Source organism: Dermacentor variabilis, chromosome 1, assembly GCF_050947875.1.
Source record: "Dermacentor variabilis isolate Ectoservices chromosome 1, ASM5094787v1, whole genome shotgun sequence".
NCBI lineage: Eukaryota > Metazoa > Arthropoda > Arachnida > Ixodida > Ixodidae > Dermacentor > Dermacentor variabilis.
In genome coordinates this window covers 45,335,094-45,360,113 of record NC_134568.1, presented here as the reverse complement: position 1 = coordinate 45,360,113, position 25,020 = coordinate 45,335,094, and the positions used below count along the sequence as shown (strand labels likewise).

Sequence of the window (25,020 nt, the reverse complement as noted above, 5' to 3'; positions counted from 1 at the left end):
TTTCCATCTAGCTGATTGAGAGCTGTGCAGAGGTCTTGCCTTTCATCTTCAAAAGATGGGCGGTAGCACAGTAGGTGTTCTATGGTTTCCTCGACATCGCAGACATTGCACTTGGCGCTATCAGTCATTCCAATCAAAAATGCATATGCATTGGTGAATGCGACGCCCAAACGTAAGCGGCACAGCACTGTTTCCTCATTGCGTGGAAGACCTGGTAACAGCCGCAGTTGCATAGAGGGATCGAGGGAATGCAATCGATGTTGAGTCAATTCAGGTGTCTGCCACTCCTCCAATGTCAAAGAGTGCGCTAGCTTGCCTACGTGTTGGGCTGCGTCGGTCCGTGATAAAGGTATAGAAACAAGGGTTGCTCCTTCGTGTGCTTTCCAAGCAGCTTCGTCAGCGAGGTCGTTGCCGGAGATACCGCAATGACCAGGCAGCTACTGAAACACGACGTCGTGTCCTTTCGTGATCATGTGATGGTGCGTTTCTCGTATCTCCGACACGAGTTGTTCACATGACCCGCGACGAAGAGATGACAGAAGACATTGTAAGGCCGCCTTTGAATCGCAGAATATTGCCCACCGATTAGCCGGTTGGTTATTAATATAATCAGCCGCACCTCGGAGGGCAACAGGCTCAGAACCGGTCGATGTTGTCAAGTGAGAAAGCTTGGATGCTTAGTGATAGTGATAGTATAACCACTGCGCTGGTGGAGCTGGTCTGAGTGGAAGAACCATCCGTATATATGTGGACTAGATCAAAGTAGAAAGTGTGCAAACAATCCAGAGCTGCTTGCTTCAAGGCCAAGGTAGGCAGGTCGGTTTTCGTTCTTATTCCTGGAACCGTAAGACGCACTTGAGGTTGTTTTAAACACCACAAAGCTGAGGTTGAACGTGCTGAGGGTGTGAAGCCCGATGGTAAGGAGGCACGATGGATGCTGACGTTGTTGGAGAAGGACGCCTGTGGTCGTCGTTCTGGCAGGCACGCAAGAGAGCTTGACTGCATCCGTGAAACATGACGAATATGGGCTCTAAGCGTTTCGGTGCTAATGTAAGTCGTGATCGGATGGTCTTGAGCCATTATAATGGTTCCTGCTGTTGAGGCGCTCCGCGGAAGGCCTAGGCAAACATGTAGTGCCTGCGCCTGCATGCTCTGAAGTTCTCGAAGATTTGACTTGCATGTTTTAGCAAGCACGGGAGAGCTATAGAGTAGGAATCCGATGAAAAGTGCTCGATATGACTGTAGCATGGAGGCCACTGACGATCCCCATGTCTAGCCGGCGATGAACTTGAAGACGTGAACAATAGATGTGAGCTTCTTCTTTAAGTGGGCAACCTGAGGGCTCCAAGTGAGGTCCCGGTCTACAATGACGCCCAAAAACCGGTGATTTCTCCTGTAGGAGATAGGCTGACCATTGATGCATACTGGATAACGAGTCATCGCTTTTCGCGTAAAAGCGACTAAGGCACATTTTTCTGTTGAGATGGTAAGGCCTTGTGTGGGAAGGTAGTCAGATGCCTGTGTTGCTGCTTTCTGTAGCCGTGCGCGAACCTGCAGGAGAGTGACCACTGATGTCTAGATGCAGATGTCGTCGGCGTAGATTAAGACACTCACTGTTTCCGGTAGGGATTCGGGCAGCTGAAGAAGCGCGAGGTTGAAAAGAATTGGACTCAGAACACCGCCTTGGGGAACGCCTCTATCAAAACCGCCGTGAGATAGACGTCGCAGAGGAATTTTGTGCGAAAGTCACCGGCGGCACAGTTTTGGTCCCTGACATGACTTTAGGCAACGTCACCAGCCCTCGAGATGCAAGTATGGCGGCTCCATTCTCTATGGAAGCGTTAGAAGCTGCTATGGCGCTCTGCAGGTGTTCGTCTTCACCAGGGCCCGATGGCATAACATATACTGCTTTGCGCCACCTAAATCGAGAAGCTCGAAGAGAACTTTTCAGCCTTTTTAATAGTTGATGGCAAGATGGTGTCGTCCCACAGGAATGGAAACGCAGCCGCCTGGTACCGCTTCTAAAAGCAGGAAAGTCACCACTCGAACTGGCATAGTATCGGCCTATAGCTCTTGCCAGCTGCGTCGGGAAGCTCATGGAACGTATGATCCTCATGCGTCTCGAATGGTACCTTGAACACCACAAAATTTACCCTGACTCTCTGGCGGGATTTCAACGCGGTCGTTCATCGATTGACAGTGTCATCGATCTAGTATCATCTGCAGAACAACAAAATTAATAATATTTGGGGTTTTACGTGCCAAAACCACTTTCTGATTATGAGGCACGCCGTAGTGGAGGACTCCGGAAATTTTTACCACCTGGGGTTCTTTAACGTGCACCTAAATCTAAGCACACGGGTGTTTTCGCATTTCGCCCCCATCGAAATGCGGCCGCCGTGGCCGGGATTCGATCCCGCGACCTCGTGAACAACAAAAATTCGCGGAAGCGATTATCAGTAGCACTCTTTCTTGGCGTGAAAGGCGCTTACGACAACGTTTCCCATCAAACCATTCTAGACGCACTTCTGACAATTGAACTAGGAGGGCGAGTATATCAATGGATCAAAAACTACTTGACACAAGGATCCTTGCTCGTAAGTACGGAAGATGGTCCGACTACCGACCACTACACATTCGCGTGTAAGATAGCATTCTCACATGGGCAAAGGAGTCACTCCCACCCCTTTTCTCTCTTGAGCTCTTCTTTTCCTCTGCCGCTAGGTCACGTGGCCCCTTTTATGCGAAGTCGACAACGACGGCACAGGGTCCGCATAACAGGTTCGCTGTAAAAGAAGAGGACAGGACACCACGGGCGCTAACTCACAAATGGTTTATTGGGTCGCTCCGGAAAAGGATAATATATATATATATACACAGTATAGCGCATGCGTACACCTTCTTTTTTACAAAAAAAGGACAATTAAAAAAGGCGTGTCTCGCTATCAAATAAGCAGATCGACGTGTTGTTGACGCAATCCTTGCTTCTTCCTTTAATGTGATAAGCTTCCAAGCTTCACGAGCAGTAGTATCCCTTCTTCTGCCCAGAGCAGAAGCCAGAGCAGAGCTCACGCAGCCGTACTTCACCCTTGCAGGCCAGTCAATGCGCGGGCAAATGCGCATTGCCTCTATTAATGGTTGACAATTTCTAGCTCCCGTGCTCGTTCTTTAGCTCACCTCCCGGTTTGCCCTATATGGGCTTTCCCACATGACAGCGGTATCATATAATCGACACCAGGAACGGGCGGGGAGGGGGGGGGGCGGGTGGTGCGTAGTTTTCTGCAGGTGTCCACCTAATGAACCATACAGCTTCATATACTAATTAATAGAGGGAACTCTGGCGCTAATGTCTAAGGGAGCTGAAATGAGAGCGGTTGAACCAGCATGGCAATTATGGGAAGCCCGTGGATTTGCCTAAACTTCGGCCTTCTGCCTTCAAATGGCTTTGTTTATTACACGCTTTGTCTGCCTTCATTGTCGTAAATTTCAGAGCAATCTATAGTCTTCGAAGTGCAGAAGTATCTGTAAACATGCGCAATTGCTACTGATTGCAATAGTTCAGTTTGTCGAGGTGGCCAAATCGAAACGCACAAAGCGTCTTAAGGCACTCGCTTGCCAGCGAGAAATTCATCAGGGTGTTCTAAGCCGCTTGTCGATGCATGCGCCCGTTGCGTAATGGTTTAAATGTCCGGCTTCTGTATTAGAAATTATGTCCTCGAATCGTGCCGTCGGACAGCTTTAATAATGTTTAATTATTTATTACACAGTACTTTGTTGAAAATGACGAATTTACAAAGTTGCGGAGTCGTTTGAAGATATAGGCCGAAATTTAGGCAAATGCATCATCATCATCATCATCATCCTATTTTAAGCCCACTGCAGAACGAAGGCCTCTCCCTGAGATCCCGAATTGCCCCTGTACTGCGTCAACTGATTCCAACTTGCGCCTGCGAATTTTTTAAGTTCATCGCCCTACCTAGTCTTCTGCCGTCCTCGACTGCATTTTCCTTCTTTTGGTGCCCGCTCTGTAACCCTAATGGTCCACCGGCTATCTAACCTACGCATTACATGACCTGCCCAGCTCGATTTCTTCCTCTTAATACCAGTTAGAATATCGGCTATCCCCGTTTGCTCTCTGATCCGCACCACTCTCTTCTTGTCTCTTAACGTTACGCCTATCATTCTTCATGTGAGAACTCTTCTTATGCGAGGACGGGTCTGGGGACCGTAGTGTATGATTAAAAAAGGCTTCAAATCTTTCACGACTAGTTTAAATATAGTAAGCGATAAGGTACCGGTGAGACGAATGGCGAAGCGATTCGCTTGGAATTTAACTTTACATATATCTTTGTCTGAGGGCTATACCGTTGCCGCACACCTGCAAAACGACCATGAAGCGACAGTTTCCAACGCTGTGGTGACACCAATTTGTTCCTGTAGCGCCATTTGCGGCATCCGTGCTCTGCAGAGAGCAAGCCTGAAGTCATTACAACAGAGCGGAGAGCGACAGTGGCGTCATGAATACGAACCGCCCGTGTTTAAAAAAAAAAAGGGGGGGGGGAGTAATTATCTGCGTCGTCCTTCCCAATAGAAGGGTCGTGTGGACATGCGGGCGCGGTGGTGAATGAACGCCCTCAGAAGGTCAGACGGTCTACTCGAACCTATCGAGCTGCAATTTTATTTGTGTTTTCGCTTATGTGATGTCCAGAGGAAGGCAAGGGCGTGTCACCTGCAGTTGAATGGCAGCAGAGGAAAATACGCCCCGTCAAGCCCAGGCCACCGGAACCTTCAACGCTGTTCACTTCGTTTGAGTTGACAGCCCAGAGAAGTGCTTTCAGGGATTTTCGCAAACTTGGATTGGAGGCGTGGGAAACCAGCGGATGAAGCGAAGGCCAGAAGACTTGGACGCATCGGCGAGAAAATTACAAGCCTGGCTCCCCTCCTTCATATGAGCGCTTGAACTGTGTGGAAATCACCTAATCGAAAAATCACGCACGTTCTACTACGACACAGCTTTGGGCTCTTTGCTCGCTTGAAATGGAATTGAAAACAGATACACCGAGAAATGGATGACATTGCAGTAGCGTGCGTTCTATAGTGCACCGGATGCGGAACACTTATACCGAAAAAAAAAAGTTGTTGGTGCCCTTCCTTTGCATGTCGTGTGGCGCGCTTGCACGATCGCTACCCGCGTCTGTCCTCGACGAGCCGTGTGTTTCTGGCACTTACTCGTGATCAACCTCCGCCCCTATAGAGGAAGCAAGTAAACACATGTGAAGCCAAAGCTAGCGCACAAACGTCAGGGATATAGTAAAGCTGCAGAGATATTTTTTTCGTCTTATAGCAGCGTTAAAAACTGTCACCTAGCGCATTTTCACGTTTTGTCTAATCCCAACATGTCAGACCGAAGTGCGGGAAGACAAAAAGGTGGCAGAAAAATAAGAAAGAGAAGTATGTTAAAAAATGAATTATGGCGTTTTACGTACCAAAAGCACTATCTGATTATGAGGCACGGCGTGGTGGGGGACTCCGCAAATTTGGACCACACGAGGTTCTCTAACGTGCACGTCAATCAAAGTATGGAGGCGTTTCCACATTTCGCCCCATCAAAATGCGGCCGCCGTGGCCGGGATTCGATCTCGCGACCTCGTGCTTAGCAGCCCAACACCATAGCCGCTAATCAACCACCGCGGGTAAGAAATATCGCAAGAAATACGTTACGTTAGTGGTCTTTTCTTTTGTGAAGCCGAGGATGCGATCAGCAGATAACGGTGCAGCAAGCTGTAGATAGACCACTATGCGTACAGCCCAGGCGAATCGAGTGGAGAGCCGAGAAGTATAGCGTAAACAACACAGTAGCGAAGAGTAGTATGCGTCGACGGCGGGTAAACACACCACCACAAGCCGGAGGTACGGACGCTGCACAATAGCCAACGCCTTCTAGAGTATGTGTACACCCACCATGTTGACTGGGGCCGGCGACATTGACCGATCACTTTCGCAGACACTTTCGCTAAAGGGACCCTGTGAAGCCTACCTGCCTTCTCCTCCTCCGATGAAACAGCTATCGCACAAAGCCATAAGTTGCGTTCAATGTAGCGCGACCAGCACACGGACAAAGATGACAAACAGGACACACACGCACCTCGGTGTCAGTGCGCTCATTGCGCTTCACTGAACACCTTCATGAAGAAGACCAAATGACAGCATAGAGTCAACACATCGTAGCAGCCAAGAAAATCAACATTGTGTGCCACTTCATTTCCGTATTTGAGCATTCAGCCAACTTCGAGATAAAGGTAGAAGAAGAGGAGCACGACACCTCGATCGAACATGTATATGACAAGTGTAGGTTCATAGACGTAATTTATTCTGCTTGCTATCCACAATAAAATTGTTATAACTGTCCGGACAGATGTAGTACCATAACCACTTTTCACATACAGAGACTACAGGAGGCCAATCTTACAGAAACATCGACAAGGACACACTTCTCGAGGGCCCTTCTGCGTCTAATGATGGGAAAACAAAGCATTTTTTCCTGTGCCCATAGAACGGGTATAGAATAGACTTGGTGATTTGGGAAATAAAAAGGTCTTGTCAGAAATAAGCGGCTTTTGGCACTGATGTTATAGATAAGAGGTTGTGGGCCTACCATTATCGTTATGCAAACCATTTAAGGTCTCCTTGCCGCTGCTGTTTTGCACGACATTGGAATCTCGTAACGTCGGGACCACTTGCGACATCATTGCCTCCGCAACGTTGGCATTCGGAACTTTGTCCATGAGTTCCTTCTTTTTTGTCGCACGTCGAGCCTCGAAGATGAGTTTGTCCAGTCTGCCCGTTGGAGCTTCGCAGAAAATGAACATGAAGTAGCTGATTAGGAAGCTCCAAACGAGTAGGGTGAAGAAGAACGAAACCTGCAAGAATAACAGGATAGACAACAGTACGTGAGATAATAAAGACTATTAAACATACAGTTAAAAAAACTTTCGTAAGAGTCCGTTTATTCAAACAGCCCGTTCCATGTTGACTGTAAGCCTTTCTATAAGAAAGGAGTGTATGTCCTGTGCACAACACACGTAAAACAGGCGAGGACTGAATTTCATACCTTTGCGTCACATATCGTCAACAGCCGAGCAAACGTGAAATTTTTGCAGCACATTCCGCACTGGCAGGCCTGATGAACGTCAGTTTTGAGTTTGACAATTTATATTGACTATGGCATAGTGAGCCCCGTCAAACGCGACCGTTCATGCTCAAATGGACAAACGTACTGCCCAGCTACGCCTCTCTGAACGCCGCGTCTGAGACAATATATGGCTCCGGCTGCGTCATGCGTGGCGCAACGGCGGCACCATCGGCACCATCGGCGCCCACAATCCATGCATGGTAAGGTGCGTGGGTAGTCTGGTTGCAAAATTATATGTGCTCACATGTTTTTGCAACACAGGTATCAGCAAGTTGCCCCTTTTGACACTTTTTAAAGACGTTTCACGCCAACAAAAAGAGGGTGCGGTTCTGCTGTTTGATACACAGGGTGTCTTATTTCCTCAGCTGGCCGAAATATTAAACAAGTACTTCTATATAAAAGTATCACGTAGTGCAATTCTGAGCGTAGTATTAATGCTAGGGAAGATAGCAAACGCCTCGGAATTAGCAAAAAAGGAAAACAAAAACAGGTAGGCTCACCTCATCTGTGTATTGCAGCAAAAGCTATGGGCGCCGCTTGCAAACTATAAAAGCAAACGAGAACTAGCGTTCTTTCATTGTTCGCCTGTAGTCGCTCTGTGCGTGACGCTGACTGAATGAATGCGCCACCGAAGCGTTTGGCGTGCACAATGGGCGATACGCTCCTCCCTTCTCTGGAAAACGCAGCCGGCTCTCGTCGCCGATCGGCTGACACTAGCCTTTGCTGCAGATCTTTGCTCCAGAGCGTGGAGTCAGTGTGTGGGTTATAGCATATCCATATTTTACATGAATAATCAGAGCTACTACTACCGAACCGTGGCATATTGCTTCCGCCTGAAGCTAAAGAAAACTAACGCTGTTCACTCACAATGAAGAAATGCGAGTAGTGCATCCGTTCCCGCGATATGTACATCATGAGCTGTGCGAAGGGTAAGTGGACAATGTACACGCCGAAGGCCAGCCTGCTGAGGGGCGTGAAGGCACTCCATGACAGGAACGTGCACAGGAAGCCTGCGTGATCAGAAAAACAAAATATAAACAAACTCTCCACAGGCCTGAGTAAACCTTTGGCAATTGTTGCTCATAGCTGCTACTTTAGGCTTCTAGTTCTTTACAACAAAGCTTTGGTATCCAAGCTCACAAGATACAGAACTTCCGTAATGATAGGTTATACTGAATTGAATTTAATTCTGGGGTTTTACGTGCCAAAACCCCGATTTGATGATGCATGCCGTAGTGGGGGACTCACGATTAATTTTGAGCATCGCGGTAACGTTAACGTGCTCCCAGTGCACGGGACACGGGCGTTTTTGCATTTCGCCCCCATAAGAACGAGGCTTTCGCGGCCGCGATTCGATCGCGCGACCTCGTGCTTAGCAGCGCAACACCATAGCCGTCAAGCCACCACGGTGGTCGTCATACACGGCACTTTTTTTTATTGTGATAGCAGTTATATGGACCATCCAAGCTTTTTTCTGCCGTCGCGGTGCGGTTCCTTATAAAGTCCAAGGGCGATAAAATTATCGTGGCGCGGCGCGCCGTATGCTGTATGAGCGAGTGGAAGCGCGCGAGGGTGAGCCGGCGATGGCGGCTCAATCTCGCGCACGAAAGGGAGGAAGTCGGAGAGCAAACGCACCGCCTTCCATCGCGCACAACGCTCCGGGGTCAGGCAGAGAGGGGGGAGGGCGCGTTACAATCTCGGCGGCTCGTGCGGCCGCGCGCGCCCACCCGGGCCGCTGTATCTTGAGAGCAATTTGCGATGGGCAGAGTCCGCCGCGCGCTGTGTCGCGCAGGCAGCGCGAAGGTCAATTCGCTCGCTGCTGCTGCCACGCTTCCTCACTCCAGCGTTTTCACAGCGAGTTTCTGCGGTCATCGAATAAGATGTGTTCATGTTTGCTTGTGCGCGCATCACACCACGCTTGTTAATTTGGGTAGCATGCCTATCTTTACAAGCTTATACTGCCGATAAAGCTACTATCCTTACTTCTTAATAGCTGTCGACTAATTTGCTATCGCAATCGATGCTTTTCCTTTATGAGGAAACTATGACTTTCTTTATGTGCTTGTGCTTTGTTATTACTGCATATGCCATGGAGTATATATTTACGCGCTGCTTCAAGATTGGTAGTCAGTAGAATACGCGGAGCAGTTGTAAAGAATAATCAGAGGATCGCGGCACTGCTTCTATTTAGCACATCCCATCGCGGACTTTTCACGCGTACCAAGAAGAAGGAGGCATCTCACTTTATTTCCCATTTGTTTCCTACCATAGCCGCAGCGGATTCCTGACACCAGGAATCGTCAAGCCGCATATACAGTCTATTGCACTAGAAGTAATCGACTGCGGCGTCATTTTCCCAGTGAAGCACGACGGCACAATATTTCGTTGTTATAGAGAACGGGCGCAGCGTACCAATGAAAGGCACACTGCAAGCACGTCGTGATTATTCAGAAATTGAGGGGGCTATTTAAAAAAACAGAAAAGAATGACAAAGCTTCCTCACGCAAATTACAGGGATGAATTTAACCGAAGCTGCATACTGATTAAAACTTACATAAGCGAGTTTTCTGAAACGCAACGTGAAAGCTTGCTGCTGCCCATGGCTAACGCTAAAAGAAGAGGAGAGAAACCAGGAAAAGAAAACCTTCGTTCTGGGTGAAGCAGGTTATAGCATAGCAGTAGACTATAGTTGTAACTCATCCCCTATTCAAGTGCAGCGACGCTCGAGCAATAACAACGGGAAGGAACAGTTGCAAGGAAATGCGCCTGGCCTTCTGACTTTAAAAGAATAACTAAATAAATAAAACGAGTGATGACCTCCAGAGAGCCGGGAAAAATTATTGTCGCCTCTTTTACATCCTGATAAGCGTGTATACCCCTGTGGCGGCTGGCGACCATCATCAAAAGGAAGTCGTCTTCGCCCGACGTGGTTTGAATAATGAATACAGGTTTACCATCGCAAGGAAGCGCCCACAGAACTGCGGCCCTTGGCTCCCACTTATGCCCACGCGCACGCAAATAGCACGCCTGCTCTCATGAAAACCATGCAGCGTTGTCAAAGCTAAAATTGGCGTTAGCCGGTCAGGATTGAATGGGCAGCATCCCGGGCATATTTAGAAAGGTTTGTGACTGATTCATTGGCGTTCCAGTTACCTTTGTGCTTGAGTGCATAAACGACATATTGTTAAGAAAGTAACTGGAACGCCCATGCATTTCCCCGAAATGTTCGGGAATTAACGTCTCGACACTGTTTTCATCCTGAGAATTCCTTCCAAGTGAATCCGCCTTGCGAGCTCCAAGGCTAGAATATGTAAATTGAAATATGAGCCTAAGGTGGTTAGTTAAAAACTTAATTAGTGATTTTTGTTAATTAGTCGATTATGCATTTCAATTTTTTTGCAAGTAATGTCCGCCTCTTCGTGTATACCAGCTCATGAGCTAGAATTGTCCTATCTGCCACAGGAAACATTTAAAAACTTCTGAAAGTGTTCGCTGAAATACCCGGTATAGCCTTCACATTCTTAATAAGAGACAAGAATAATAAATGTTCCAGAGAAGACAAACGACGAAGCCAAACTCACAATCAACGCATGGCACGTGCGATATGCTGAGCTACTTCGATGGGTGTCCATCCATACACTAGTCTTGTGCGTACGGTAGATGTATTGATAGCATAGCTCTGGGAGGTTTAGCGAGCGCCACTCACAGCCATGGCAGAAATTGGAACGCCCACCAGTCCGCCGTTATATGGCGAAGAGCATCGCACTCGTGAAGCATGTTTCACACGATACGAGTGTCATCGCACCGGAAATACGATTTCGATTGCATGTAATGAAAATCACAATATCAGGTGTGAAGCCCATAATCTGCGACTGCGACCAAGCGGTACGTTGCTCGCAAGTCGTAGCGATCGCACCGATTTTTCGTCAAAAGATTCAGAGTGCTATTTCGCGTCTTTTTTTTTTTTGCGAAATGCCGTCTGTCGCTCATCAAGCCCTCATCAGCGCACGCGAAAAAGGCAGATAAAAAAAATTCACCGGCAATTACGATACTCCCTAATGCGAAATTTGAGCGCAGCTCCATACGCGTTTTCAATTCACGATATGTTGGCTGGCGCGGACAATCTGTCGCATGGGGAAATTTCCAAACGGAGCGAAGTGTGGCGTATCTGCCTCGCTAATCGGGAGATCACGAGAAGCAGTGCGTGGGTGACGCGTATGTGCGATTCACAGCAGCCGCCGCAGAGAGATCTCCGCTCATGCAGCGCTTTGTTTCCATAGAGACGACGCGCGCCACTCTGGCGTCATTTCGTAGTCATCATCGCCGCACAGCCCATCTTGCGCCGCACTAAGCCTTTCTTCTCACCCTTTCGTTCCACCAACGACGAGAGCGGCCCTTCGTTGCCAGGAAGTCGTGCCACCAGTGTCAGCGGCGATAACACCCCATGGAACGCAATGTGGGATGTCGTGCCTGCCGAAGGACGAATCCCAACATAAAAACGTAACGCTTCTTTATTCGACTAACGATGGCAGCGGACGGGCATAAACGCTACGTTCGTCCCAGTAGCGGAACGTAGAAGGCGGTCTTTCTCAGCCAGGCAGCCTGTTTTTATAGCCACCGTCGGTGACGCATACCTCGGGTGACGTGGCGGTGGCGCTATGTTTTATCGACCATGCAGTCCAGCGTGCAGCTGCGTTATGCTGGGCCAGATGATAAGACGACGGAGGGCGCGCAGAAATGTGCGCGGAGTGTGTCGCCACAGCCACACCAGGGGTGCTATTCTCGACACGCATGGCGGATGCATGGCCGCCATTATCCGCCATGTTGACTCTCTGATTGGCTGTGGAGAGCTCACGTGCATTGAAATTTGTGCCGGGAAACGGAAGTCTTGCGAAATGTCATTTTGCGTTTTCATCAAGATGACGAAACGTGACGTGGAGCTGCAAATTTTATGGACTAACACATTTTTTTGGTCCTTGGCAGATATATTGTGATGTTAGCGCTTCAAAAAGAATGTGAGCGGTAGCGTGCAGAAGCCAGTGCAATGCATCTGCAATTGCGCGAATATGTGGTGGCGATCCAAGATGTGCGCCATGCCAGCTTGCTCATTGGCTGAAGGAATATGTCATGAGGACATATTCATAAAATGGCGACGTAGACATAAAATGGCGGAATGTCCGGAATAGCGTCCCAAGGGCGCGATCGGAGATATTTCGTTCGATACGCGTTCTGTTCAGTTGCTGGAACTTCCCAAAGATGCAGTATGCAAAATTTGTGACAGCGGGGCGGAGAGAGCAGCCACTCAGGAAGTTTGCTTCCGTCGTTTGTCGTCTGCTTGCAGACAATATACTACAAAACGAAATGTTTCTCGTCTTCCAAATGAATTAAGTCTTTATCTAAAAATTGTATTTTTTCTTCTCAAGCCCAAAAACGTTTTCAAATAGTAGTACGTGTGACTACTGAAGTTTATAACTATTAGTTTCTTTGCGTCGTCCCTAGGTGGTGTCGCGCACAGCGAGAAGAAAAAAGAAAAAAAAAACGACGGGAAGAGCGGCGCACTTTTCAAGAGGCAGCTGCAACATTCCAGTGGCTCGCTGGCACCGATGATGGGTCGATTTCTCTCTACTACCAACGAATTATTTGTTTCGAGAAACAAAAGCGACGCCGGAATTCACTTTCTGCCATTTCTTCAAACGCGTTTCGCACCGCCACCCGCTCCCCTCCTTCCTCTAGAAACGCCAGCGCAACGACCTAAGTTCCCAACGGAAGCGCCATTGCCGCAGCCACCTGTTGGATCCAATCCAATCCACCAGACGCGCCATGCGAAGCCGTATGATCGCTCCAAACTTCCCAGCTCCCGTCGGGTTCGGCGCCTAGCAGACGAAATGCTCGGTGGGAGGATGATTGACAAGAGCATGTCGTCATTTTGACGTCACCAAAAACGTGGCCGCGCCCCGCGGCTGGCGACGTCGGCGCGGAGTAGGCCAATCGCGCGCGCCGGTAACCGAACTAACGCGCCGAACAATCATCTCCGATCGCACCCCAAGTCTTGCTCGTAGCCGCTCGCCATCGCCCCTTGCATGAACAGTGATCCACTTTACGCTTGTACCGCTAAGTGACCTCAGCAACTGACGCGACGGACGAGCGCAGCCCTACCCACCTCACGGCACTGCGACCCCACCTCGGAAGCGCAGATGAGATCGCCCACGCGACTGCGGATGCCCAGACCACCGGCAACTCAGCACATGCGCAGGCCGTCTTCCCTCCGCTCCACCTCCGCTTTCCGCCTCATGGTTCCGCTGCACCCTCCCCCTGCGCTATCGCCTTTCTTTCATCTTCCGCAGCGCTCCGCGTTTGCGTTCATTTTTGCGGTGCTCGTTCGCTCGTTTACGGTGACGCCGTCTGAAATCGCCGACGCTCGCCGCAGAAATGGGCGCCTAAGAGCTGCGCTCTCAAACTAGCAGGGCAAATACCGTTCAGTGACTGCTATGCGTTTGTTGACGCACTATGTTGCTAATCAAGCGTTTTTTTTTCAAGTTGTGTTTTTTTGATGGTAGTAGGTATTTTTGCTTTTGCGTGCCTTTCAGTTAACTGCAGGGACTGCTAGCTGTAAACACTACGAGGTGTCACTCACGAGAAGACATGACCCTCAGATCTCGTACCAATTTTCTGGTTCATTGCGTAGAAGCAACTCGCGATATACAAAAAATGCCATAGTTGTAGCGCGGCATGCTTTTTACGGACGGAGCAATTTAAAGAATGCGTAACTACGATCAAATGCTGTGTCGAGGACTGTTGACATGATAGCATAGTATCAGATGTTTCAATGCATGTCGCGCTATACGCGATGCTATTTATCACTAATGTACTTCAGTGCATTGGATTTGTTTAGTTAATACTGCTAGCAACGTGAAAGTGAGTCCTCCAAAAATCTGCTTCACCGTAAACATCCCTGCGTTTCCTTGGTTCTCTCTCTCTCTAGCTCCTGTAAAACACATGCAGCAATGTGAAAAGCAGGCAAGCGCCTTGAATTCACAAACAGTAAATAACACATTAAACAGAAGTAAATCAAAATTGTGCAGTGAAGCCAGCCACTTGCATCCCTTCCCGCGAATGACAGCATCCTTTTAAGTGCGCACGGTGCATCCACGTACACAGATAGTCACCTGTGCAGACGTACCACAAGGCATAAGCCATGCCCAACAAGAAAGAAGTTTCTTATAAGTCTGCGATTAGACGTATTACTACAACCACGCGTGCAACCACATACCGTCGTTGCTACCTCTATAATTAAAATATCAAGCAACTTCCGAGATATACAAAGACAGCATGACATTTACGTGTGGGAATCATTTTTTTATTTTAGCCGAGTACTGTACTAGGCGAGTGGGTGCATAAGTAATAAAGGTAATGTTGCGCAATGTTAAATAATATACGGAAGAAAAGGCAGCCGGAAGAAACAACGCGAGACGTTTTTTCTGGCACTCTTTTTGTCACCTCCTTTTTCTTCCGTGTGTTAATGTGCCTTGCGCCGCAATACCTTCATTCTTTTTACTAGACTGTAAGATGCAGCTGCTTGCTGATTTATTCCATGGTGTGATCTAATGGCATGAGTGTGCCGACTCCGTAAAATTTTACTCAGCCGAATTTTCTCCGGCTCATATTCACCAAAACTCCACTCAGCTGGGGTCACACGAACTCGGCCTCATGTTTCGGTCCAAGACTTAGTGAGCTGACTCGAGTTCATGACACTATATTACATTACATTAAACTTATGACCTGCGTGATGCATAAGCAAACATTGCATAGGTGTCTGTGTTGCATCGGATGAAAATGAGGATAGTTGACATTGCAATTAGATTTATAGAGTTGGACTGTTGCGTGAACGATTCGCCTCATGTCGATTCCAACAAGTGCATGCGATCTGCATCATATTTTTTTCCGATGCGGTTGGCTATCATGGCCATTACTGGATGGTCACATTGTGTACGTTTCAACACGAGTCGGTTAAATGACTGTGGTGCAATATATCAAAAAACGCTTACATTACTGTAAGTACAACAATCACAACATGACACAAACACATGAGCATAAGATGAACACGAATGCTGAATACATGTACAGGCCGAATCGCACTTAGGCCGAGTTGCCCATGGTCTATTGCAAAAAAAAAAAGCACAGGCCGACACTGCAATGAAACCACGGATGGTCATGCCTCTTGTCGGATCATTAGGCTATAGGCGAAACATATGTGGAACCTAGCATTTACCACGGGGTAGGAGCTACGGACGCTGGCGCAGTCTGCAGCTGGCCACTCATAGACTCCAGACAAGTGTGTTTAGTCTGTACTTGTACTAAGGACCACTTTTATTGTCTATATTGTCGCGAGAGGAAAGGGAAGAGACGTCCACCGGCAGCGAACGGCGCCTTTACTGAAATGGCCATAAAAACCAACCTCGTTCACTTTGTCTTCTACCCACAATCAGTTCGACATTGGGCGCCCGATTTGATGATGATGTTTATGAAATAAACCTGTAAAACACGCGTTGTAATGGGCGCCCTATCTGGTCATGATGATTAGTGAATAAGCATGTGAAACAAGCGTGACAGTATTGCCTCCCCTGAAAATGCATCGTCCCAACGCTAAAACACGATTGAGTCAGGTTAGAAAAAAAGTCAAATGGACAAGAAAAAAAAACTACGGAAATAAACATATCAGTAGTGTCAACACGAGAGTAAAGAACAGGTAAGTCATCGCGAGTAATAGGGCTTCATCTGGACTACGTGCATAATTTCGGCCACAGGCACAAGAACCACAAGAACCGGTGGGAGCACCGTGAAAAGTCTCCTGGGATTAGTCTTGTTGACATCGTTCAGGCGTTGTAAAAACACGTGTGGACCAAAGTAACGGTGTAGGAGTTTTTCGGAGCGAACTCTTTGACATATAGGACGCTACACCCAGATGTGACTGTCAGGGCTGTACATGACTTCCATGTGGTGAAGGCTGTAACAGTGGGCATCATAACTTTGCTTACGATGAATACGTAGCTGCGCAAGCTGACGAGCTTCTTCGGCCATTTCGGCGAAGGAGTCCGCGTCCGGGAGAGCAGGTGTGCATGTGTCAGGCAATAGCATTGCGTCCAAGGTAGTGGTAACTTCGCGTCCCTACAGCAGGCGAACAGGGCTAAATCCTGTGGTTTCCTGAAACGCCGTATTGTAAGCGAATGTGATGAATGGAAGCACATCGTCCCACTTCTTGTGGTCATTGGCGACGTATTTACATGGACAGCATGTGATATGTCGCGCGCCTAGGCGACAAGGCGTCACAGCTAGGCACGCGCCGTGGTAGCGGCGCAAACGTTATCACTCTGTGGTTGTGCTTAAAAGCGCCGGCATTCAAGCTGGCGCGCGCTTTCATTCCTGTAACATAGAACCGGGCAGTTCGCCTGCCGTTGTTAAGTTGATGGCTAAATTAAGCCGTATTGTTTCGCTCAACCGTTGCGCTGTCCTTCCGTCAGACACGACATAGACTGGCGACGAGGATGGGACGTTGCCAGCAAGGAACAAGCTCCTGCCTGACAGCAACGGAATTCACCGGATGACGGATTACGCACGGACAGCTGAGGAGCAGGCGCTTGGGACAGTATGGTGAAGGCGACCGCGAGTCTGCAACAGGGGCAAGTAGAACATTTCGACAATTCTACGAGCGGTTGGACTAGCTACGAAGAATGCGTGCACGCGTACCTTCGAGCCGATAATGTCCCGGAGGACCGGAGGGTACACGCGTTCATCAGCATATTGGGTCCGCAAATGTATTCGCTCGCCGGTCCAGATAAGCCGTCCTCGAAGACCCTGGAAAGCTTGTGCGAGCTTCTTCGTAAACATTTTGCCCCTGAACGGTCAGTCGTAGGTGAGCGAGCGAAGTTTCATCGCCGAGGGCAGAAGGAACACAGAAGGAACACGTGGTGGAGTTACGGGCATTGGCGCAAGCATGCGAGTTTGGTGCGTTTCTTGACGAGTCGCTTCTAGCCAGATTTGTGTGCGGTTTGCTCAGAGTCCACATTCAAAGACACTTGTTTTCGGAAGGCAGGAATCTAGCGTTTCAACGAGCCGTTGACCGCGCCACAGCTTTGGAAGCTGCGCTTGCTAAAGCTACAGCTGCTCATTCGAAGCCTGAAACCAAGTTCGGCGTGCATCAGTTGCCTGCCAAGGGAACAACGAAATGTTTCCGCTGTAACTCAACTCGCACTTCCAATGCGTGCCCGCATGTCAATGCGACTTGTTTTTTCTGTAACAAGAAAGGGCACATTCAGAAAGCCTGCCTAAGGCGGCAAGGAAAATTACGGACGAAGCGAAAGCGACCACTACAGAACGTTCGGGTGTTACAAGCATCGGGAACACCTCCGCAAGGTGTTCTAACGAAAGAGGTAGAGACAGGAGACCCCATCATTTTCAGCTTAATCGTCGAGGGTGTTCCCTGCAAATGGAGCTTGATACGGGAGCCGCCGTTTGGGTATTGTCCCTGGGTCAGTTCCGCTCTCTTTTTCCCACAGTAGTTCTGAGGCAAACTAAGTTGACGCTCAGGGCTTAAACGAGCAAACCTGTGAAGCCATGCGGTGTTTGTTTTCTTAGAGTTGAGCACAACAATCAGTGCCAGCGCTTGCCGCTGTACGTACTTCCCCAGAGCCGGCTAGCACTGTTCGGGCGCAACTGGCTTCAGCAAGTGCGCGTCGATCGGAACCAAGTTCGCGGCCTGTATCAGCTACAGGGGGAGACATTACTAACGACTTCCCGAGCTACAATCCTTGCGTGACCGCCATAAGGACTTTAGGAATGAGCTAGGCACCATCCGCGGTGAGAAGGCGACTCTTTTTTTGAAAGATGGGCAGACGCCAAAATTTTTGAAAGCTCCGAAGCGTTCCGTTTTCTCTAAAAGGTACTGTTGAGCAAGAGTTGTCTAAACAACAACAGATGGGCATATTAACACCGGTAGCGAGTACGCCACTCCGGTGGTGCCAGTTTTGAAACGGGACGGGTCAATAAGAGTATGCGGTGATTACAAGCTGACACTGAACCCCATACTTGACGTAGAACATTACCCGTTACCTAAGCCCGACGAGCTGTTTGCAGCCCTCGCTGGCGGACAGCAATTCTCTAAAATTGATCTTAACAGGGCGTACCAGCAATTAGAAATGGGCCGAGAGTCATAACGGTACCTTACGCTTAACACCCACAATGGTCTTTACGCCGTGAATCGTCTACTTTTTGGAGTAGCTTCGGCACCTGCAATATTCCAAAAAAATAATAGATAATATCTTGAAGGGCCTCAACTATATACGTGTTTTTATACATTGACGATATCCTAATTACGGGTCGCTCAAAGGAAGAACACTTGCAGAACCTTGGCGCAGTTCTCAAAAGGCTGTCAGAACGTGGAATTCGCGTCAAGCCATCGAAGTGCGAATTCTTTCGCGACGAGCTGACTTATCTGGGCCATATAATCAACAAACACGGCATCCACCCAACGGACGAAAAATTGGCCGCTATAACCAAGGCACCGGCAGGCACCGGCGCCAACTGATAAGCACCAACTTCAATCGCGGCTGGGCCTCATCAACTACTATGGAAAGTTCGTTCCAAACTTATCCGCCGTTCTTTTCCCATGAAACAGGCTCTTGCAGAAAGACGTCGCCTGCAATTGGAACACGGCTTGCGACCGCACCTTTCAGAACAAGCAGCTGCTGGCGTCAGCTCCGATCTTGGCGCACTATGATCCAGGCCTGTCCCTGCAGTTATCGTGTGATGCGTCCGCCTACGGGGTAGGTGCAGTATTGTCACATTTTTCCGATGGTCAGATAAGGCCAGTAGCATATGGCCCGCGCACCTTGAGTGGTGCTGAGAAAGGCTATAGTCAATTAGAAAAAGCTTTAGCTCTCTTGTTCGGCATTGAAAAATTCCCTTACTACGTATATGCAAGGCATCTTGTTTTGATCACGGACCACACGCCTTTGGCTACATTTCTTGGTCCCAAGAATGGCATACCAGCAGTTGCAGCCGCAAGACTACAACGATGGGAGATCGGTTTGTCGGCCTATTCCTTTTCATTAAAGTTTCGGCCTTCTGCAGAGAACGCTGACGCAGATTGCTTGTCTAGGCTGCCAATAACAATCTTTTATGACCTACGCTTTGACACTATGCCGATAAACAGCAATGATACTGCGCGTGAAATTTCACGTGATGGTACTTTGCGTACTGTTACTCATCATATCCTGTCAGGCTGGCCTCGTAGTGTCCCGGATGAAATCAAACCATTCTTTCATAGAAGACTAGAACTGTCCTTCCATCGAGGATGCATTATGCTGGGAATGGGCGTACTTGTTCCCGAAAAAGTCCGCACGTTCAGTTTGGACGAGTTGCACCAAGGTCATCCAGGTGTTGTTCGCACCAAAGAACTCACAAGGAGCTATGTTTGGTGGCCTACTATCGATAGTGACATAGAGCGTTACACCTCGTCTTGCACCGCTTGCGCGTCTAATCGCAATCTGCCGCCTAAAGCGCCCTTGCATCTTTGGGCATGGCCTACGCGCCCTTGGCAACGGTTGCATGTCGATTTTGCTGGCCCGATAAACGGAGTGACGTACCTCGTGGTGGTTGATGCACATTCAAAATGGCCAGAAGTGTTCCCAATGGGGACAACCACCAATGAAGCAACGATTTCATGCCTACATGAACTGTTTTGCAGATGCGGATTTCCCGAGACTTTAGTGTCCGACAACGGCACTCAGTTCACTTCTGCAGATTTCCAGGAGTACCTGCAGCGGGCAGGAACCAGACACGTGAGACCAGCTCCGTATCATCCCAGCAGCAACGGTCTGGCAGACCGTTTCGTCCAGACGCTGAAGGGTGCACTTTGAAAGTCCAGCCGACCCACATCACCGTCGGAGCCCGTAGACTTCGTCCTGTCGCACCGCAACAACCCGCAAGCGACTACTGCAGAGGCACCCTCTCTTTTGATGTTCGGAAGGCGCCTCAGGTCTAGGCTAGACCTCGTCAGGCCCTCTGTTGAGAAGCGGGTCGCCCACAAACAGTTTAAGAACACCCCTCGCCGCAGGCATCGTGCGACTACGTTCAGCGAAGGAGACTTCGGGCGTGTCCGCAATTTTCGCGAGGACCATGCCAGGTGGTCCAATGCTACCGTTCTCGCCCGCACCGGTCCAGTGTCGCATCGTGTTAGCGTTGTGACCCCCGGGGTGTGTGTGAGTGGGTGCGTCCCCGTAACCACATCGTACGTGCTCCGGACTCTGACGACACGGTGATCACAGCCACCAACTTCCACGATGAAGACCACGTCACAGCTGGCACTAGCGCTAGCAGCCCCACTGAGCCTGTGGAGCAGCCGACGACGCCCAGGGAAATCGCCGAACCGGGTCGCCGCTACCCACTACGTCAGCGCGGACTTGCCGACCGCTACGGCACCTAATCCTACTTCGGGACAGTAAATAAGTGTGGGGGAGATATGCCACGCGACAAGGCTTCACAACTAGGCATGCGCTGTAGTAGCCGCGCTAACGTTATCTCTCTGTGGTTGTGCTTAAAAGTGTCGATATTCAAGCTGGCGCGCGCTTTCATTCCTGTAACATAGAACCGGGTAGTTCGCCCGCCGTTGTTAAGTTGATGGCTAAATAAAGCCGTATTGTTTCGCTCAACCGTTGCGCTGTCCTTCCGTCAGACATGACAGCATGTCAGCTATTACCTTGTTTAAGCGCTCACTTAGCCGGTTTACGGATGGTACGTAGTAGCTTTTCGGTACGCAGTGCCACTTCGTTGCATGACTTCGTGCACAAGCTGTGCTGCAAAGGCTTTGCCGCAATCCGTGATGACTACGGCTGGCGCGCCATGGCGGAGAAAGATGTTCTAAAAGAATAACGCAATGTCAAAGGCGGTGGCTGCCTTGGTTTCTCAGTACCGAGTAAGATAGTCCGTGGCGACCACAATCCATCGGTTCGCAGCAGAAGACATCGGAAATGGACGGAGTAAGTCCATACCAACCTGTTCAAAGGGAACCTTTGGAGAACTAACAGGCTGGAGAAAACGGGCTGGTCGCATAGGAGGAATCTTGTGGCGTTAACAATCACGGCACGTCTTCACATGGACCTTCGCAGTCTTCGGTTATTTAATCCAGCAGTACTTCTGGCGAATTCTGATCGATGTGCGTGTAAAGCCCAAATGGCCGGAAGGGTCGTCGTGACAAGCGCGTAGGATTTCCTCGCGGAGCCCTGAGGGCACAAGGAGGTAGCTGGTGTCATTTGACTGGAAATTGTACTTGTACAGTACTTCGCTGCGGAGGCAGAACGATGCCACGTGACGTGCGAATTCTCGAGAAGACAATGAGGTGCGTCCCTCAAGGTAAGCGATGAGTGGTCGCAGCTGTAAGTCTTCTCGTTGCTGTTGGGCTATTTCAGATACTGCCAGAGCAGCTAGAAAACCGCAGTCCTCTTCGAGATCGATGCTGCCTGCGCTGATGGGAGAGCAAGACAGTTCGCGTCGCTATGTTTCTGTCCCGACATGTGCACAATCGTTACATCAACCTCTTGCAATCGAAGACTCAATCGAGCTGAGCGTCCTGGAGAATCTTTTATGTTCGCCAGCAAACACAGAGAATGGCGTTATCTTATACACTGAAAGGTCGGCCGTACAGGTAAGGCAAAACTTCGTGATCGCCCACACGACCTCTGAGCACTCCTTTTCGACTGTATAATAATTTCTCACCGCGGCCGATAAAGTGCGGCTGGCGTACGCAGTAGCTTCTTCCACACTTTGTTGTAGCTGCACAAGAACAGCACCTATACCAACGTTGCTTGCATCCGTGTGTAGTTCTGTGTCGGCATCCGCGTCAGAGTGGCACAGGATTGGAGGCGACTAGAGGCGGGTCTGGAGCCTGCGAAAGAAGTCTTGCTGTTCTTGCGCTCAAACAAAAGGGGCGTCGTCCTTCGTAAGTCAAGTTAGTGGTTCAGCGAGGTGTGAAAAATTTTCAACGAAGCGACGGTAGTAGTCGCAAAGCCCCAGAAAGCGCCGGACTTCCCGCTTGTTTATTGGTATCAGCAAATAGGCAAAAGCCGTACTTTTCTCTGGGTCAAGTTGAATTCCCGCGTTACTGACCACATGGCCATTGAGTTCGTCATAGGCGATGTGACATTTTTCAGGTTTAAGGGCGAGACGAGCGGTATGGATGGCCTGAAGGACGGTTTTAAGTCGTCCCACGCGTTGCTCAAACGTCGTATAGAAGACTACGACGTCATCTAAGTACACGAGACAAAATTGACACGTTAGGCCAGAAAAAAGTGTCCATCATTCATTGAAAAGTTGCAGGCGCAGAACACAAGCCGAATAGTACAACCCTAAACTCGTACAGGCCATCCGGTGTAATAAAGGCAGTCCTTTCAGGATCGCGCTCATCCACTTCAATCTGCCAGTAGGCACTGCGCAAGTCCATGAACGAAAAATAGTAGGCATACCGGAGGCGATCTAAGGAGTCATCAATGCGGCCCAATGAATAGACGTCTTTTTTCGTCACGTGGTTGAGTTTGCGGTAATCCAAGCAGAAACGTAGGCTGCCGTCTTTATTTTTCACCAATGCAATCGGTGATACCCGCGGAGTAGTGGAAGGATGGATAATTTAGTCCTCGAGCATCTCTTTGACTTGGCTACAAATGGCATCATGGTCCTTCTGGGAAACTCGGTAGTCATCTTAGTGCACGGGCTTCACAGTCGACTCGGTGATGATGCGCTGTTTCATGAGCGGAGTCTGTTTTACTCGGAAATGGACGCAAAACATTCTTTGACGAGTCAGAAGGCTGAGGAGACTCTCCTTCTGCGCCAGCACTAGGTGCGGGCTGACATCAATGGCACTGACGGCCTTTGCGTCATATGTACTGCTAACCGATAGTTCTGTCAAAGACGCGCAGCCTTCTGATGCATCCAGGGGTTGGAAGTGCGCTATAGCACTGCGCTGAAACAAATGCTGGAACTCTCCACTGAAATTCATCACCATGATTTCTGTTTGCTTGCGGTGAAGTTCAACAACACCTCTTGCAACGCAGAGTTGCCGACAAAGTAGGACGGAACTGTTCCCTTCGACGATTCCGGGGACATCTTGGTCGGACTCGTACTCGACGACAACGAACATGCTGTTCCGTGGTGGTACTGTAACTGTGCGATCAACGGCAGGCAATGGTGTTCGCTCTGAGGGTTATTCATACGGTGTTACGATGCGTTGGCTGGAAAATGTAACGAGTATATTGGTCCCGCAGATAGATCACGGCTTGATATTCCCCGAGGAAATCCAACCCCAAGTCTATTTCCCGCGAACAATGAGGCAGTACGACGAAAGGGTCAACAAAGGTAGAATTGTGGATTTGAATTCTGGCCGTGCATCGCCCTCTTGGTGTTACAGCATGACCAGGAAGGTCAGCAGCTGGGGACCTTCCCAAGGCGTCGTAACGTTCCGCAGTGCAGCTGCGAATGTGCCACTGATAAAAGAGTCATCGGTACCGGTGTCGAAAAAAGCAGTTACTCGATGGCCGTCAACAGTAACCGTAATGTCGCCAGAAACTTCGGTATTAGATGAAATGTCGGAAACTGGTCAGTCGCTTCAAGACTCACAGATTTGAGACCCACGTTATGTAATCCGACAACATTGATGCCTTCAGGTAGCATTCGTGGGTTTATTGGCCAGTTGCCTTCACTCAAAATGGTCACGTACTCGTGACGCCTGCGCCAGAAACGATGTTCCACATCCGCCGCCAAGATTTGTGAGTGGTAGCGCTGGCTAACACTATCAGGGTTCTCGTAAGAAACAATACCCAAGAAAGTGGATGGGGAAGCGGTACCGAAGTAGCTCAATTGGTAGAGCATCGCACGCGTTATACGAAGGCGTGGGATCGTTCCCCAGTTGCGGCAAGTTTTTTTAACCCTTTTTCTTTTGCATTAATTTATCAAATTCAATTATTAATTGCAATAAGTTCCCCGGTGTCGCGCGCTATATATATATATATATATATATATATATATATATATATATATATATATATATATATATATATATATATATTGTGTGTGTGTGTGTCAAAGCACAGGAGCACGTAAAAAAATTTCAGGATGTTACTGACATTTCGGCCGAGGACCGGCCACCGTAGTAGGGAAGGCCGGTCCCCGGCGGAAACGTCAGTAAACTCATGATATTTTTCTATTATTTGGCCTGTTTCGTTTAATTCCGGATTCTGTGCTTAACCACTTCACTGATTTTATGTATGTATATATATATATGTATATATATATATATATGTGTGTGTGTGTATGTATGTCTAATGTAATGTATATATGTATGAGCAAGCAGGAAGGAAACCGAGGGGCCTTATTTTTATTAGCCATATCATAAGAAGTCGGCAAACAATGACACCGAGGACTGCACAGGGTAAATTATATGCACTTCTTAATTTGTAGTAACGAACTGATAAATAAATGGAATGACAGTGGATGACTAAACAACTGGCTTCAGGTGAGATACGAACCCACATCTTCGCATTACGCGTGCCAACTGAACTTGCCAATTGAACTCTTACCAATTGTACTACTACGGCACCGTTTTCCCATCCACTTTCTGGGATATTTATGTTTTACTACTGGAACTGAACCTGAAAGCGTTAGCCAGCGCCACCATCCACAGGCCTTGGCGATGGATGTGGAACATCCATTTTGCCGCAGGCGCAGGCAACTGAACAATATACCAACACATGCTACCTGAAGGCCTCAAAGCTGCCGACCCAAAC

At 48.9% G+C, this 25,020-nt stretch overlaps 1 protein-coding gene across 1 annotated transcript in view; it reads right to left on the bottom strand.

Annotated features, from left to right (window-relative positions):
* Window positions 1-6,327: 6,327 nt before the first annotated feature.
* Window positions 6,328-25,020, bottom strand: part of LOC142576843 (nose resistant to fluoxetine protein 6-like) — a 74,450-nt gene continuing 55,757 nt past the window's right edge. Inside the window, exons 6-7 of the mRNA XM_075687053.1 lie at window positions 8,060-8,202; window positions 6,328-6,920 (exon numbers count right to left, since the gene is read on the bottom strand). Coding sequence (XP_075543168.1) covers window positions 6,630-6,920; window positions 8,060-8,202 — 434 coding nt within the window. The 3' untranslated portion in view covers window positions 6,328-6,629. The remainder of the gene's footprint in view (window positions 6,921-8,059; window positions 8,203-25,020) is intronic.